Source organism: Oncorhynchus tshawytscha, linkage group LG16, assembly GCF_018296145.1.
Source record: "Oncorhynchus tshawytscha isolate Ot180627B linkage group LG16, Otsh_v2.0, whole genome shotgun sequence".
NCBI classification, from domain to species: Eukaryota; Metazoa; Chordata; class Actinopteri; order Salmoniformes; family Salmonidae; genus Oncorhynchus; species Oncorhynchus tshawytscha.
In genome coordinates this window covers 73108848-73128067 of record NC_056444.1, presented here as the reverse complement: position 1 = coordinate 73128067, position 19220 = coordinate 73108848, and the positions used below count along the sequence as shown (strand labels likewise).

The 19220-nt window shown below is 40.8% G+C and overlaps 1 protein-coding gene across 5 annotated transcripts in view; it reads right to left on the bottom strand.

Annotated features, from left to right (window-relative positions):
* Positions 1-4682: 4682 nt before the first annotated feature.
* The window catches only part of LOC112216305 (nuclear factor of activated T-cells, cytoplasmic 2), a 55251-nt gene continuing 40713 nt past the window's right edge, over positions 4683-19220 (bottom strand). For all 5 annotated transcript variants that reach the window (XM_024376198.2, XM_024376199.2, XM_024376196.2 and 2 more), the window contains exon 10: positions 4683-7687. In XM_024376198.2, the coding sequence (XP_024231966.1) occupies positions 7632-7687 (56 nt within the window). In that variant the 3' untranslated portion in view covers positions 4683-7631. The remainder of the gene's footprint in view (positions 7688-19220) is intronic.

Here is a 19220-nt window from a genome sequence, read left to right as displayed (position 1 = left end):
AAGCTGGGACCGAGAGACTGAAAAACAGCTTCTATCTCAAGGCCATCAGACTGTTAAACAGCCACCACTAACATTGAGTGGCTACTGCCAACACACTGTCAATGACACTGACTCTACTCCAGCCACTTTAATCATGGGAATTGATGGGAAATGATGTAAATATATCACTAGCCACTTTAAACAATGCTACCTTATATAATGTTACTTACCCTACATTGTTCATCTCATATGCATACGTTGATACTGTACTCTATATCATCGACTGCATCCTTATGTAATACATGTATCACTAGCCACTTTAACTATGCCACTTGGTTTACATACTTATCTCATATGTATATACTGTACTCGATATCATCTACTGTATCTTGCCTATGCTGCTCTGTACCATCACTCATTCATATATCCTTATGTACATATTCCTTATCCCCTTACACTGTGTATAAGACAGTAGTTTTTTTGGAATTGTTAGTTAGATTACTTGCTCGTTATTACTGCATTGTCGGAACTAGAAGCACAAGCATTTCGCTACACTCGCATTAACATCTGCTAACCATGTGTATGTGACAAATAAAATTTGATTTGATTTGATTTGATTTGATTTTTGAATCCACTTCTATCATTGTAGATTAAGGGGAGGAGACAGGATAAAGGATTTGTAAGCCTTGCGACAATTGAGACATGGATTGTGTATTGTGTCATTCAGAGGGTGAATGGGCAAGACAAAAGATTTAAGTGCTTTGAACATGGTGCCAAGCGCACATGTTTGTGTCAAGAACTGCAACGCTGCTGGGGTTTTCATGCTTAACAGTTTCCTGTGTGTAACAAGAATGGTCCACCACCCAAAGGACATCCAGCCAACTTAACACAACTGTGAGAAGCATTGGAGCCAACATGGGCCAGCATCCCTGTGCAGCGCTTTTGTAATGCACATGCCACAACAAATTGAGGGGGGTGGGGGGGATGCATCTCAATATTAGGAAAGTATTCTTAATGTTTGGTACACTCGGTGTATACAGTGTCTTCGGAAAGTATTCAGACCCCTTGACTTTTTCCACATTTTGTTACGTTACAAACTTATTCTAAAATTGATTAAATAGTTTTTTCCCCTCATCAATCTACACACAATACCCTATAATGACAAAACAAAAACTGACATTTAAATAAGTATTCAGACCCGTTACGCAGTACTTTGTTGAAGCATGCAGCAATTACAGGATTAAGTCTTCTTGGGTATGACGCTACAAGCTTGGCAAACCTGTATTTGGGGAGTTTCTCTAATTCTTCTCTGCAGATCCTCTCAAGCTCTGTCAGGTTGGATGGCGAGCGTTGCTGCACAGCTATTTTCAGGTCTCTCCAGAAATGTTTGATCAGGTTCAAGTCCGGGCTCTGGCTGGGCCACTCAGGGACATTCAGAGACTTATCCCGAAGCCACTCCGGCTGTGTACTCAGGGTCGTTGCCCTGTTGGAAGGTGAACCTTCACCCCAGTCTGAGGTCCTGAGCGCTCTGGAGCAGGTTTTCATCAAGTATCTCTCTGTACTTTGCACTGTTCATCTTTGCCTCGATCCTGACTAGTCTCCCAGTCCCTGCTGCTGAAAAACATCCCCACAGCCTGAGGCTGCCAGCACCATGCTTCACCGTAGGGACGATGCCAAGTTTCCTCCAGACGTGTCGCTTGGTTTTCAGGTCAAAGAGTTCAATCTTTGTTTCATCAGACCAGAGAATCTTGTTTCTTATGGTCTGACAGTCTTTAGGTGCCTTTTGGCAAACTCCAAATGGACTGTCATGTGCCTTTTACTGAGGAGTAGCTTCAGTCTGACCACTCTACCATAAAAGCCTGATTGGTGGAGTGCTGCAGAGATGGTTGTCCTTCTGGAAGGTTCTCCCATTTCCACAGAGGAACTCAAGAGCTCTCAGAGTGACCATTGAGTTCTTGGTCACTTCCCTGACCAAGGCCCTTTTCCCCAATTGCTCCGTTTGGCCGGGCGGCTAGCTCTAGGAAGAGTCTTGGTGGTTCCAAACTTCTTCCATTTAAGTATGATGGAGGCCACTGTGTTCTTGGGGACCTTCAATGCTGCAGACCTTCAATGCTGTACCCTTCCACAGATCTGTGCCTCGACACAATCCTGTCTCAGAGCTCTACGGACAATTCCTTTGACCTCATGGCTTGGTTTTTGCTCTGACATGCACTGTCAACTGTGGGACCTTATATAGACAAGTGTGTGCCTTTACAAATCATGTCCAATCAATTGAATTTGCCGCGTTGTAGAAACATCTCAAGAATAATAAATGGAAACAATGTGCACCTGAGCTCAATTTCGAGTCTCATAGCAAAGGGTCTGAATATTTATGGTAATAAGCTATTTCTGTTTTTTATCTTTAATACACTTGCAACAATTTTTAAAACCTATTTTTGCTTCGTCATTATGCGGTATTGTGTGTAGATTGCTGATAATTTTTTATGTTTTTAATGAATTTTACAATAAGGCTGTAACGTAACAGAATGTGGAAAAAGTCAAGGGGTCTGAATACTTTCCGAAGGCACTGCATACAAATATTGTATTTTTCTTATAGTATACAAATACACCCCTGACATTTAACGAAAACATACAAAATCTTACCAGATCCTTATTAGATTTTTGTCCAAATCTTCTTCTGCCATACAAGATTCGTATTTGATTTTCATGATTCTTTTCCATGTGGGTAATGGTGATGTAATGGTGATGTATTTACAATTTTGCGTAAGACTAACTCAATAATATTATTGTCTATGGAGTCAAGTAATGACATCAGGGTGTAATGAATGAAATTCCAATCACTTTAAGGCTCTCATGATTTGTTTCTTCTGGATCAATCTCACGTAGTCAATCAGTACTATAGCGGTCTGATGTCATTATTGACCCATTTGGAAAGAAAGGGCACATGAGTCACAGGCCACGGCATGTCTCTTAAGAGTGTGGGTGAAAAACGCTCATCCAGCTATCGAGCCCATCTAGTCCACATGCTGTTTTCTCACACGTGTTATGATGTCATAGGCAGAGACTTCCTGAATACAGGGTGCATTTACAGAGTCCTCCTCCAGCGAGTCCTGCCACCAAAATGAGGCTCCAAACCTGCTGTCTCCTGGCAACGGGGCTTACAGGGCTATAGTGAACCCCTTTGTTGTTATTTGTTTGAGGGAAGGGTGGAGTTGTAAGTGTGTGTGTGTGTGTGTGTTTGTGTACGTTTTTAACTATAGTTGTGGGAATAGTAAACAAACCAAAATTTAACCAGGTCAAATGCTATTTCTAGGGGGTTTAGGGTTAAGGTTAGAATGAATGTTAGGGTTAGAATTACATGGAACCCAAACCGGCTGCACTCGTGCGCCATCGTACGCAAATGTATTTTGTCGATCACGACACGCAGGTTAAAATATCAAAACAAACTCTGAACCAATTATATTAATTTGGGGACAGGTAGAAAAGCATTACACATTTATGGCAATTTAGTTAGCTAGCTTGCACTTGCTAGCTAATTTGTCCTATTTAGCTAGCTTACTCTTGCTAGCTAATTTGTCCTGGGATATAAACATTCAGTTGTTATTTTACCTGAAATGCACAAGGTCCTCTACTCCGCCAATTAATCCACACAAAAAACAGTCAACCGAATCGTTTCTAGTCATCTCTCCTCCTTCCAGGCTTTTTCTTCTCTTGACTTTATATTGCGATTGGCAAATTTCATAAATTAGGTGCATTACCGCCACTGACCTCATTCGTCTTTCAGGCACCTACATGGGTATAACCAATGAGGAGATGGCACATGGGTACCTGCTTCTATAAACCAATGAGGAGATGGGAGAGGCAGGACTTGCAGCGCGATCTGCATCAGAAATAGAACTGACTTCTGTTTTAGCCCTTGGCAACGCAGACGCTCGTTGGCGCGCGCGAGCAGTGTGGGTGCAATAATTGAAGAACATAGATTTCAAAATTGATTTTGTAACGCTCGTGCACACGACACGAGCGGTGTAGTCAGCCTGTTAGCCCTTGGCAACTCAGACGCTCGTTGGCGTGTGCGAGCAGTGTGGGTGCAATAATTGAATAATAAAGATTTCTACATTTGTTTTTGCAACCCTCGCGCACGCAATGCGAGCAATGTAGTCAGCCTGTTAGGCTTAAGGTTAGGTTTTTGGGTTAAGGTTAAGGGTTAGGGAAAATAGGATTTTAAATGGGACTGAATTGTGTGTCCCCACAAGGTTAGTTAAACAAGAATGTGTGTGCGTGTGTGTGTGAGGTGTCACTGAGTTTGTCTGTAATAGGTGAAGCTGTGGTAAAAAAATGTACACGAAGAAAGGATAACAGAAATGGTAACCTCATTGATGAGTTAGGCAGGAGGAGAGGGGGGAGGAGTGAGAGAGGGTTGGGGTACTGTAGCCTAGGTTAAGATATTTCTTTAACCTACTGTAGTATGAGTCACGGACTCTTAGGGTCTGCTGATTTCGATTTTCCCATCACAGTCTAAAGAGAGGCATCAGTGACTATTACCTACTGTAGCTAGCCAACAACCAATAGAGGAAGCAACATAATAACAATCATGAAACTGATTTAAACTGATGTTCTGGATAAGGATGACTGAGGCACTGAAATGTACCTACGGTATGTCAAAAGAATTGCAGAAAGATTGTACACAAAAATGACAATAAATGTAGAATTCTTTGTTTATGATTCATTGCTAGTTTAAAAATACAAGTTTTGCCTGGAAAAATAGAGATGAAAATGCCACAGTGTTAAGGAAACATACATCTGATATAGAACAGAAAACATACAATACGGATCGTCAAGCAGCATAAAGACTATGGGGAGTATGACTGCGTTCATTCAAGATGCACAGCTTTGCTTATAAACCTTGTAAGACATCTGAAACTAAAATATAATCTATTTCTCTAATTTCAACATCACTTTTAATATAAATGTTTTGACAGCTATATATGGCTTATTACTAAAACACTGGGTTAACAAACATAATGAGAAAGCCAGAAAACAACTGATGCAGTTCATAAAACATACTTTTCTACTATACCCTATAACTACCAATAAAAAAGAGGACTACCAGAACCATTTATACAGTTGTAAGCAATTATCTATTTACAGTTAAGGGAGGGGAAAGCTATAAAGTTTACATTCAGGATATTTCAAACATACTGTTTGCTGTACATTGAGAGAATGGCTCAATTAAAAAAGTCAGATATATTAGCTATTAACTATCTATATCTTTTCATAGCACATAAAAACTAATATAAAATATATCATATGAAATTAGTCAAAATGACATAGGCAGATTCAGTCTGGATCATTAACTTTTAAATCTTTGTACAATCATAGCAATGGCACATGACTTGGCAATGGTCAGGCATAAACTTTTTAAACTATTTGTAAAGTGTTTTTTTTGGGGGGGGGGTGGATCTGCTTAAGACATTGAACATATTTTATTTGATATGTAACAAAACACCTACTTTCTGCACCAATCTCAGCTATCCCTTCTTATAATAATAAAAGCACTTTGAGCACTTGCTAGGCTATATACATGCAGTAAATCGTATAGATTATTATGCAACACCAATCATTTTGCTCCAAAAAGCCTTTTCATGTTTGAATGTACATCAAATACGCGTATAATGACAGTGACACTGAACAAGGAAAGCATAGCTCATCTTAGAAATGTAAGGCACAGTATGTACAGTGCAGGTAAGAATACCTGGGATGTTATTGTATAGGCAGACACTTATTAGCACTGCATATATAGCATGTTGTTCATTGTCATTACGGAAAAACTCAAAATTATACTAATTACACAAAATAATAATAGTTAGGCTGTAATATATGTTATACACATATTATTAACATTTTGCTCTGTTGCAACCAAACATGCAACAGATTTGGATAAATGTTACAATCATATAGGCTACTAATAAATTGGGCACTCATTAGCAAGCATAGAAAGACTATCCCTTTAAGACCTGAATGTAGTCAGATGCATTGTAGACATGCAACACTCAAAACATTGCCTGCTTAGACATCTTCAGAACCTGCTAATTTTGTAATTGCATTTCCCCCTGATCTTTACTTGTGTAAGGATTTAGCATTTCATTCTTTGAATATAAGCCTTTTGAGACTAATTCAATATCCAATAATTCATTGAGAAAGATGAAATACTTTTCTCTAAGCAGTATCATCACTGGCCCAGATGAGGCATCTGGCCAATCCACTGCTTATACTGTAATAAACATTTTAGTTACATTAAGTTCATCACATGACCCAAACACAATGAGGAAAACATATAAACTATGGAATAAAGACAACACACCATGAAAGAATATACATACACAAATATTCCCCTACTAAACAGTGCATATAACGTTCAAATTATTTCCTGGGAGGGAACTTCATGTGTTGTGCCGAATTGGTACATAAACAACATAGAACACAAAAACATGTAGACAAGAAAATAAAAAATATGGAGAGGTGAAATTACAAGACAATATTTATTTGGTTATTAGCATGGCAGTGTTCGTCTCCTTTAGAGTAGCGAGATGAGATGATCAAAGTAAGCTCAAATTGTATAAAATAATACACATATCACAGTGAAATGTTGACATGTTGGCATATTTTATGAATGGTGTCATTGGTAGAATTGTCAACTAGATGGGTAAGAGAGTTCAAATGATTTTAAAGGTTTGCATATAGGCAGCGGTGCAAAGTACTTAAGTAAACATACTTTAAAGTACTACTTCAGTAGTTTTTGGTGGGTATCTGTACTTTACTTTGATATTTTTGACAACTGACTTTTACTTCACTACATTTCTAAAGAAAATAAAAGTACTCGTTACATTTTGGATGCTTAACAGAACAGGAAAATGGTCCAATTCACATACTTATAAAGAGACTCACTAAAAACACATGCTTCTTTTGTAAATTATGTCTGGATATCCGTAAATAAAATAAAAAACAAGAAAATTGTTACATCTCTATTGCTTAACATAAGGATTTTAAAATGATTATTTACACTTTTATTTTTGGTACTGAAGTATATTTTAGCAATTACATTTACTTTTGATACTGTATTTAAAACTAAATCATTTTTACTTTTACTCAAGTAGTATTTTACTGGGTGACTTTCACTTTTACTTAAGTCATTTTCTATTAACGTACAGTATCTTTACTTTTACTCAAGTATGACAATTGGGGACTTTTTCCACCACTGCATATTGGTTAAACCACCAGTAATGTTACAGCGACTGCCGTGATTGTGACTTGTTTAGGAATTTTCACCCTCTCTTATTTATTGTACAGAAAAACATCCATTTGAATCCGATAAACCTAACTAGTAATAAAACAAGGCACAATCTAGTTTCTTTTGGGCCTGAAAACTAAGAAAATTGTCTTTGGCAGAACATTCTTTGGCGTTGAGTAAAAGGCAGAGAATATTTTAGCTGAGAAACAGTTATTTGAAGGAAACGGGCAGAGCAGCCAAACTGCTAGTGGCTGGGGTTGATATACTGTAGGGTTGATATGGAGATGGGCACACAGGGATGAAGAAGAGGTTCTCATGGTGACGAAGAGTGAGCTGCAGCTGTCCACTTCCTGTTTTCTGTCGTCTATGTCTGACCTCTGGCCTGCACGCCGGTCAGATCCTTCCTTATGATCTCGTTTACTGCAGGGAGGAGAAGAGAAACAAATACAGGCTGTTAGTTAGTCAGAGCATCCAAGGTGTTTGATGTAATACTGTGTTTGATGTGTACTGTCATCTCTTCTTCCCAGGCAGCATTTCACAGCTCCAGGAGGGCAATTTTCATTCCTGGTCTTTTCAAATCTTCCTTTCTCTTTCAACAAACACTAACAAAAAGGTACAGTATATTACACAGACAAAAAGGGCATAACATCTTGACAAAAACATACTGATCCTACAGTAAAACATCACCAAGGGAAACATAACACTAAGTACTACTGATTACTCTGTGTGCAAGTTGGCTGCGGTAGCGAAACCAGAAGATGTCACTACAGCTGCATTGACACAGAGTGTCCACTAGGAGGACCATAGTGTTCCATTCTACCTCTCTTTTTTTAATTCCCCATCACTTCCTGTTGTTCTGCTGACAGCCAGGTGACACAGCACAGCAGTATAAATGGAAACTTCAGCGTTCTAAAAATAGACTCAGTCAAGTTGTATGGAGTGCTTACACAGTGTACACACCACGCCATGTTTAAGGTGGGGGAAACACATTTTACACACATTGCGACGAGATTAAACCTGTCCAAAGTTCAAATGTCAAGGAGTTCTTGTCTGGGAGGTCCGTGATAAGGCTAAATATAGACATCTGTATTAAATTCAAATGGCCATCATGATGTCATTCAAATATTTTACTATTTGAAAAGTCTACATACGTTGAATGTAGGATTTCCTTTTTAGCTTGCCATGATCTGTGTTTTTATTTTTTAAATATTTTTAGTTCACCTTTATTTAACCAGGTAGGCTAGTTGAGAACAAGTTCTCATTTACAACTGCGACCTGGCCAAGATAAAGCATAGCAGTGTGAACAGACAACAACACAGAGTTACACATGGAGTAAACAATAAACAAGTCAATAACACAGTAGAAAAAAATAGTCTATATACATTGTGTGCAAAAGGCATGAGGAGGTAGGCGAATAATTACAATTTTGCAGATTAACACTGGAGTGATAAATGATCAGATGGTCATGTGCAGGTAGAGATACTGGTGTGCAAAAGAGCAGAAAAGTAAATAAATAAAAACATGAGGTAGGTAAATTGGGTGGGCTATTTACCGGTGGACTATGTACAGCTGCAGCGATCGGTTAGCTGCTCAGATAGCAGATGTTTAATGTTGGTGAGGGAGATAAAAGTCTCCAACTTCAGCGATTTTTGCAATTCGTTCCAGTCACAGGCAGCAGAGAACTGGAAGGAAAGGCGGCCAAACGAGGTGTTGGCTTTAGGGATGATCAGTGAGATACACCTGCTGGAGCGCGTGCTACGGGTGGGTGTTTCCATCGTGACCAGTGAACTGAGATAAGGCGGAGCTTTACCTAGCATGGACTTGTAGATGACCTGGAGCCAGTGGGTCTGGCGACGAATATGTAGCGAGCGAGGGCCAGCCGACTAGAGCATACAGGTCGCAGTGGTGAGTGGTATAAGGTGCTTTAGTAACAAAACGGATGGCACTGTGATAAACTGTATCCAGTTTGCTGAGTAGAGTATTGGAAACTATTTTGTAGATGACATCGCCGAAGTCGAGGATCGGTAGGATAGTCAGTTTTACTAGAGTAAGTTTTGGCAGCATGAGTGAAGGAGGCTTTGTTGCGGAATAGAAAGCGGACTCTAGATTTGATTTTAGATTGGAGATGTTTGATATGAGTCTGGAAGGAGAGTTGACTGTCTAGCCAGACACCTAGGTACTTATAGATGTCCACATATTCTAGGTCGGAACCATCCAGGGTGGTGATGCTAGTCGGGCGTGCGGGTGCAGGCAGCGAATGGTTGAAAAGCATGCATTTGGTTTTAATGTATAGGGACTATAACAACATATTTATAGGCCTATTGTGAATGACAATAAATATGCCTATACTGTGGCTATAATGGCAAGGTGTCAAATGGAATAATGTGTCTCATTCATAACTAGAGCTAGATATTCACATGAAATTAAGAGTGATTATATGACCTCACAAAAGCAATTAGAGTGCTACTGTAGCCGTAACTTACACCGCAGCAGTTTTTGGTTCACATTGACAATGGGGGAAACCTGCAGTAAAGTTAAAGGACTGTCCAGTAGGTTGAACATGTACTGTAGTGGAGTCTGTCCAGATAGGACACATCTTCCGTACTGCAGTCGGTCTGTCTTTATCAGTAACTAACAGCTCCAACAGGCCTGGAAGCACACTGTGTATACTGGCACTACGGACATTAGAGCCTGACGCCATGGCTTCTTGTTTTGACTTTTAGGGAACACATACATTTTAAGACATGCCCAAAATGGAGGGGGAAAAGTGTGAGTGTGACAGTGACATCATTTGAGTTTAATGCATTTTATTCATTGATGTAGTATATAAAAGCTGACCATATTCATGTTTACCTGCTGTATACTATATTAGCATGTTTTAAACATTCACAGGGAGGTTGTGTCTCACTTAATACAATAGTTTAATAGAGCAAACTCTGCTAATATGAAGCATCCTAAAAAATGATCAATCTTTTTCACTTCAAAGGGATGAATGAGATAATATAGAGTGAGTAAGATAGTAAGCAGCACCATATTATGTATTGTGCTTTGTTTTAGAGTCGGGTTTAGGGGAACTCAATATCCAAAAGGCTTTTAGGAGGCCTATTTAAAAGTTGTGATTGTTTTAAATTAAAATGGTTCAAAATATATTTTAAATAGCTTCTTAGCAAAGAGAAATTTCTCAAGCAAGAATTTGCCAAGGACAGTACGAGAGTGGTGTGACATGGGAGGGCAAAACTGAAAACTTGCTATTTTATTTTACCTTTATTTAACTAGGCAAGTCAGTTAAGAACAAATTCTTATTTTCAATGACAGTCTAGGAACAGTGGGTTAACTACTTTGTTCAGGGGCAGACCGATAGATTTTTACCTTGTTAGCTCGGGGATTCGATCTTGCAACCTTTCGGTTACTAGTTCAACACTAACCACTAGGCTACCTGCCGCCCAGCTATTATTGGCAGAGAGGTTTGTAACTCTTTCGTATCGGTCTATTAACTAATTTATTTCACCAGGCAGCCCAAAACTCCATCCCACCAAAACAAGCCAAAATTTCAGGCGGTCTTTTCAAACAACTCTCATGCTAAAAGGGCATTATCATAATTTTCACAAATTTACAGTATTATTCCAACCTCATAGTGTGGACATATATAGAAAACACAGGAACATCAAGTTTTTGACTGCACGGGGCCTTTAAAGCAGTGATCTATATAGTGGAACAAGGGAAATGGTGTCGCCTTTAAACAGCAAGTTAAGCGGACAGACACACTGATCCCTGGCTGAGCATTAGTGTGTACCAAAGTAACCCCCTCAAAGATAAACATAACAACCCTCACCCCAAACAACTCCAGTTCAACAGATACCCCGATGCTGAGAGATACTCCATGAAACTGATATCCAGTTTCACCCTGTTTTTTTATGTACAGTTGGAATGAGATAAAACATTCCAAGTTATTGCAAGTCACTGAGTTATTTATCAGATGTGGGAGTTAGAAATTATTTTGCCTGACAAACAACCCATAAGCTGAGCTAAACCATTGGCAGCTCAGCAAGCTGCAGACCTTCTTATATCATTAAGAGTAGCAGCAAGTCTATCCTCCTCCTCCTTTTGACTCCCTCTGTCTCTGATCATCTGCAGATGTGAAAGAGAAATAAACCTTGGCCTTTTATAACAGCTCAACACTAAGCACACTTTATAGAGCAGAGCAGAGCAGAGCTGCATCTGAAACAGGGAGGGAGGCAAACCAACTAGTGGCCAAACTGGCCTGGGTGCTCCAGCTCTCTCTGCTGTCATCACAACCACAACCTAAACGTCCATGTTTATTTTAGTTTCTAGTGGAATTCCCTTTGACACCTAATGCCTTAAATAAACTTTCATCTCCCCAATGGGGCCACAGGATTTGCCTGAGTATAAAAAAGGGGTTTAGAGAGGCGAGTGGTGCACCAAAGAAGTTACACAGTAGAGAGCTTTAACAGAGCCTCATGAAGGGTTGGCATGGCCATTTGAGGCTGGCCCAGGGAACACTCAGACTTAACCATACAATAGGTGAGTGTCTGGCTTTAGCGTCCTGTGCCAATGAACGTGTTTGTTTACCAACCAGAGGTGGGAGAGAGAGAGAGACACACTCATACGCACACAGTACAGTACTGTAGCTGACTCAGTCACTTCACATTGCCTACTGTGAGGTGGGGAAGCGCGTGTGTGTGTGTGTGTGTGTGTGTCTGAGAGGGTTGCCTGGGGGACTTTGTTGGCAACATGAGAAGAATCAACCCACAGAACAAGTGGCATGGGTAGACAGACAGACAGACAGACAGACACAGACACCAGACCTGACCACCAGAACTTATACCTTCAACTGCCAGAGAGCAAAAAAGGTGTATGATGTTACACAAGTTTCCATTACACTTGAGTATCAATCATAGCCATTCAAAAGTTAAATTCTCAGAATACAGTATGCTATATAACACAGTTTAGTTTCTTAACTCTGGTTCCCTGTATTAGTGTGGGTATGTTGCTATTGTTGTCTTTCCTCTGCTCACTGGTAAGTGGGACATCAGTGACCTGAAACTAATGTGTGTTCACCAAGCTGTTTTCCTGTGTGCTTTATCTCTGAACAGTAGCTCTCTCGCTCCTTTTGCACGCTGGAATCATTTCACCTGCTCCACTGCCTCTGAGGTTAATTCCAGTCAGATTCACTACAACTACAACATGGAAAGCTGCAGGTACTAGAGTGTGTCCCAACTCCCATCCTTCACAAGGAAATCACTTTCTAGGTTGTGGACAACATCCTTACAGTATAAAGAACGTTGTAGGCCTATGTACACACACACAAAGCCCCTAGCTTCTGATAAAGGCCTTTTGAGTACAGTATGAACTGTGAAGTTCATTCCATGTTTTGATTTTACTCATAGTGAAATACATGACTTTCTTCTGTTGTCCTTGACCTCTGACACCACAGAGAGCAGCGCTACTCTGATGACACAGTTCTAGAATCTAAGCTAACCATGAGTCATGGTGCTCCAGAGTTGAACACTTTCAAAATGAGCAAGGTGTGAAAGACACTCAAGAGTGACTCATTTAAAAATTGTATTTCTCAGAAAATGTCTTTGTGATGTTCAAATAAATGAATGTTTTGGGCATAAAACACAACTTGACATCTTAGTAGAGAAAGACCAATGGGGCTTTCTGCATTGCCCTGTCTTCCTGTGCTGTGTTTGAACTTTGAAGGTAAGGTTTGAAGGTGAGGCGAGGGTGGCACATGTTCTATTCCATTTCCACAGCTACTGTACATAACTACCACTTGTATTGGGTGGGTGGATTCATACCCTATACAACATAACTGACAGATGTTTCTGAGTAAAAAGATTCTTCTGATGCTCTGTCTCAAAGTGCACCTATAGTTGTGCCTTTTTGAAATATTATATAAAAGGTGTCCTCCCACTCTGCCTAGAGCGGGTGAAAATGTGCTACAGTGAGAAAATGTCACTACCTTATGTTGTAAAATACATTGTACCAAGACACATATGATTCTTCATGTTCTGAATCATTCAGTGGGGTCTTTCTCTAACAGATCTCTAACATATATTTATTTATTTTGCTCCTTTGCACCCCATTATTTTTATTTCTACTTTGCACATTCTTCCACTGCAAATCCACAATTCCAGTGTTTTACTTGCTATATTTGATTTACTTTGCCACCATGGCCTTTTTTTTTGCCTTTACCTCCCTTATCTCACCTCATTTGCTCACAACGTATATAGACTTGTTTCTACTGTATTATTGACTGTATGTTTGTTTTACTCCATGTGTAACTCTGTCGTGGTATGTGTCAAACTGCTTTGCTTTATCTTGGCCAGGTTGCAATTGTAAATGAGAACTTGTTCTCAACTTGCCTACCTGGTTAAATAAAGGTGAAATAAAATAAATAAATAAATAAATAAAACATCATTAACATTATATCCAAAAAGTCAGATTTCACAACCTAATACATCTGATAATAACCACCGAGCTCTGTTGACATAACCGTGCAGGTTTCTCCTAACAATGTTTGAGGATTTTACATTTTGTGGTCGTCATCTTCAAAGTTGTTTCCAAAAAGCTACATTAGCATGACACAAGCTGAATTAAATGTAAAAGGTTTTCAAAATATGCGCTCAGTGCTCCGTTGACATTTCACAGGGATACGCTTGTTTTTGAGAGAAATCTTATAAAAAGAACAGGAATTTCAAATTAATCCAAAAACCGTACACTAAAATATGAAAATACAACATGTCTGAAATTAACTGTTCAGCAATCTTATGGCTTGGGCGTAGAAGCTGGTCAGAAGTCTTTTGCCGTCTGGTAGCAGAGAAAACAGTCTATGACTGGGGTGGCTGGAGTCTTTGGCAATTTTTAGGGCCTTTCTCTGACACCGCCTAGTATAGATGTCCTGGATGGCAGGAAGCTTGGCCCAAGTGATGTACTGGGTCATACGCATTACACTCTGTAGCGCCTTGCGGTCGGAGGCGGAGCAATTGCCATACCAGGTGGTGATGCAACCAGGTGGTGATGCAACTTTTTGAGGATCTGAGGACGCATGCCAAATCTTTTCAGTCTCCTGTGAAGGGAATAGGCATTGTCGTGCCCTCTTCACAACTGTTGTTGGTGATGTGGAAGCCAAGAAACTTGAAGCTCTCAACCTGCTCCACCACAGTCCCATCGATGAGAATGGGGGTGTGCTCAGCCTTCCTTTTCCTGTAGTCCAGGATTATCTCCTTTGTCTTGATCACGTTGAGGGACAGGTTGTTGTCCTGGCACCACACTTCCAGGTCTCTAACCTCCTCCCTATAGGCTGTCTCATTGTTGTCAGTGATCAGGCCTACCACTGTTGTGTCATTGGCAAACTTAATGGGTGAACAGAGAGTACAGGAGGGGACTAAGCACACACCCCTGAAGGGACCACGTGGCAGATGTGCTGTTGCCTACCCTACCACCTGGGAGCGGTCCATCAGGAAGTCCAGGATCCAGTTGCAGAGGGAGGTGTTTAGTCCCAGGGTCCTTAGCTTAGTGATGAGCTTTGAGGGCACTATGGTGTTGAACGCTGAGCTGTAGTCAATGAACAGCATTCTCACGTAGGTGTTCCATTTGTCCAGGTGGGAAAAGGCAGTGTTGAGTGCAATAGAGATTGCGTCATCTGTGCATCTGTTGTGGCGGTATGCAGATTGGATTGGGTCTAAGGTTTCTGGAATGATGGTGTTGATGTGGGAGCCATGACCAGCCTTTCAAGGCACTTTGTTTGCTACAAACGTGAGTGCTACGGGTCGGTATTCAGTTAGGCAGGTTACCTTGGTGTTCTTGGGCACAGGGACTTTGATGGTCTGCTTGAAACATATTAGGTATTACAGCCTCGGCCAGGGACAGGTTGAAAATGTCAGTGAAGACACTTGCCAGTTGGTCAGTGCATGCTCGGAGTACACATCCTGGTAATCCGTCTGGCCATGTGGCCTTCTGAATGTTGACCTTTTTGTAAAGGGCTTACTCACATTGGCTACGGCGAACGTGATAACACAGTTGTCCGGAACAGCTGGTGCTCTCATGCATGCTTCAGTTTTGCTTGCCTCGAAGTGTGCATAGAAGTCAATTAGCTCATCTGGTAGGCTTGTGTCACTGGATATGATTCAATCTTAGTCCTGTATTTACGCTTTGCCTGTTTGATGGTTCAACTGAGGGCATAGAGGTCTTTTTTATAAGTGTCAGAGTTTGAGTCCCGCTCCTTGAAAGCGGCAGCTCTACCTTTTAACTCATTGCGGATGTTACCTGTAATCCGTAGCATTTACGTACGGTCACTGTGGGGACAACGTCATCAATGCACTTATTGATGATGCCAGTGACTGATGTGGTATACTCCTCAATGCCATCGGATGAGTCCCGGACATATTCCAGTCTATGCTAGCAAAACAGTCCCGTAGCTTAGCATCTGCGTAATCTGACCATTTCCGTATTGAGCGAGTCACTGGTACTTCATGCTTTAGTTTTTGCTTGTGAGCAGGAATCAGGAGGATAGAATTATGGTCAGATTTGCCAAATGGAGGGTGAGGGAGAGCTTTGTATGCATCTCTGTGTGTGGAGTAAAGGTAGTCTAGATTTTCCCCCTCTCTTGTTGCACATGTAACATGCTGGTAGAACGGATTTAAGTTTCCTTGCATTAAAGTCCCCAGCCACTAGGAGCGCCACCTCTGGATGAGCATTTTCTTGTTTGTTTATGGCTTTATACAGCTCGTTGAGTACGGAATTAGTGCCAGCATCGGTTTGTGGTGTTCAATAGACAGCTACGAAAAATATAGATGAAAACTCTCTTGGTAAATAGTGTGGTCTACAGCTTATCATGAGATACTCAACCTCAGGCGAGCAAAACCTTGATACTTAATATTCGATTTTTCGCAACAGCTGTTATTGACAAATAGACACACACCACCACCCCTTGTCTTACCGGAGGCAGCTGTTCTGTCTTGCCGATGCATGGAAAAAATCAGCCAACTGTATATTGTCCATGTCGTCGTTCAGCCACGACTTGGTGAAACATAAGATACTGCAGTTTTTAATGTCCCATTGGTAGGATAGTCTTGATTGGAGCTCATCCAGTTTATTCTCCAATGATTGGACAATGGCCAATAAGAAGGATGGTAGAGGTGGGTTACCCACTCAACAAAGAATTCTCACAGGGCACCCAGACATGTGTCCCCTGTATCTGTGTCTTCTCTTCACACGGATGACAGGGATTCGGGCCTGGTCGGGTATCTGGAGTAAGTCCAGTTTGAGGTGAGTAATCGATGTTCTGATATCCAGAAGCTTTTTCGGTCATAAGAGACGGCGGCAGAAACATTTTGTACAAAATAAGTTACAAATAACGCAGAAAAAACACAAAAAAGCACAATTGGTTAGGAGCCATTATTAGGTCGTCTTTATTGCTTTAAGCTTTACATAATGTGTTCTGAATTTATTACTTACAATGCTTTGGGATTAAAGAGGGCACTTAAATGTAGTACTTCCCCAATTAATATTTTTTACAAGATTTCCAGGAAGATGGTGAATTGTTCAAGTAGCTAACAGAATAGAGGGAAGGCTTTACATGGAGGGATCTTGCTAGGGAGCTCTGAGATCAACACCTTGATGTTAGGGAGGAGGATCAAACACAGTCCAACCAGTATGACTCTCCCAGTTACTCTGTGTTAATTCAGAAACAGTAAATGCTGTTGCTGTTTACGGAGGGAAACACTATGAGGCCATCCAAAACTCAATTCCACTCGTCCACTCCTGTACCCTTTATTTCAATTTCATTTTTTCCATCCGAACTCGGTCCCTTCCCTCTTCCTGCTGCTGCTTTTCTCCCGACTGCCACACTTATAGCTATCTTACGGAGAGCAGGCTGGATTTTCTGGAAGAGAGCAGCTGCAAATAGGAATTTATTGTGCCAGATTGGCAGAATCCCGGGCAGGAGATGGAAAAAAGCAAATCCTCCAGTGGGTTCCCCCACAGAATTGAGGGGTGTGGGGCCAAGGAGAAACCCTGGCCAAGTACAACAAACAAAGAGGCTTTCCCCGGATCTCCGAGGCAGCCCGTTCCACTGTTTGACAATGGTTGCCATGGAACTTGTTTTTCAGATCATAACAGTGTCAACATCTCCAGGCGATTGGTCAGGAGAACTGGCTGCTGTCTTTTTCCCTTTTAATTTCAGAGAATGAAATAAAAAAAAGAGAAGTGTAATTTGACAGTTGTGGCTGCTTTGTGTGATATGTTGTCTCTACCTTGCCCTTTGTGCTGTTGTCTGAGCACAATAATGTTTGTACCATGTTGTGTTGCTACCATGCTGTGTTGTCATGTGTTGCTGCCTTGCTATGTTGTTGTCTTAGGTCTCTCTTTATGTAGTGTTGTCTCTCTTGTCGTGATGTGTGTTTAGTCCTATATTAATAGTGGATTTATTTCTTTATTTTTAATCTCAGGCCCCCATCCCCACAGGAGGCCTTTTGGTAGGCTGTCATTGTAAATACGAATTTGTTCTTAACTGACTTGCCTAGTTAAATAAATAAAATAAATGTAATGATATGTGGCGATGCCAGAGAAACCCATCTCTCTCTCTGACAGGGTTGTGGTGAACTGAACCACAGGGTTGTCAGGTCCTTCAGACCACAGATCACCAGGGTTACAACCCTTCAACATGGTCTGGGAGCTGCCCTGAGACTGACGAGGACTAGCTACCTCTCCATCCCAACCAGAGAGGACTAGCTACCTACCTCTCCATCCCAACCAGAGGTTTAAAAGGTCAACATCATCATCAGGTCTGGTGATCACACTGTAATAACATGTTGTTTGGATTGGAAGGGGCACAACAAAAATGGATGGGTATAAATAAGACCATGACTTCTGGATGTGGTCTGTTATTCTGATCTCACAGGGTAATAATATTAATAAATGAGGCTGACACAGGTTAAATATAAATATATGACTCATAAACCATGTTATTTCCACCTTGAGGAACATACGTACCTACATTTCCTGGCCATTTCCTATTGGGGGGGACGTGGTTAAAACATTTTTTTTTTAAAACACCTTTATAATAAAACATTTGCAGGTTAATAATAAGATACATTTCCTAATGTGATGAGCAGCCAAGATTCGGGACAAGATTAGGTAACGTTAGTCACTGCAGCCTAAGTTAATTTAACTCTGTTTACAATACAAAATAGACTTGTGGACAAAGCAGCGCACATTTCTTTGTAAGTTACTGCATAACAATGTGTGTTTGAGAAAGAGAGAAAACGAGAGGGGTGTTGTAATTTAATTAGTAAACACAAGATTGTGCCTATTAAAACTGAGCACAAATAGACAGCAAAGCGATCCATCGCAAAGAAAAGATCTCAATCCAGCACCAGTAGGTAGAAAGCGCATTTGCCACTCGCTGGGCCGCACCCAATACTGTGTTGCTTGCTAGATAGTGGGCTAGTATGCATACATGTTTGACATGGGCAGGAGCAGACCTGCGAGTCAAGGGCGAGAGAATGCCATGTTCCTTATTTAATATTGTTTTAATTCCCTTTTCGACACTTTTTGAACTGTAAACTAATAAAAAATAGAAGTGGAAGACTATTTGAGAGCATTTCTCCAGATCATTTGATATTTACCACATTAGTCAAAACAGTAACATTTTACATATGGCTTGAAATTAATAAGTTAATTATCTCAGAGAAAAATGTCCTCATGTCTCCTTCCTATATCCCCCCAACAGAATCCCCATACTTTAACGATGACAGCTTCTCCATCCTAGAGGGGGAGATTTCCAGGCCCAGGGACATGTACTAGTCTGTGGCGACCTACATGCCAGAACAGGACAAGAACCTGACACTCAGCACACAGGGGGACAAACACCTACCTGGAGGTGACAGCATTCCCTCCCTAATATGCCCCCCTAGGCACAAATATG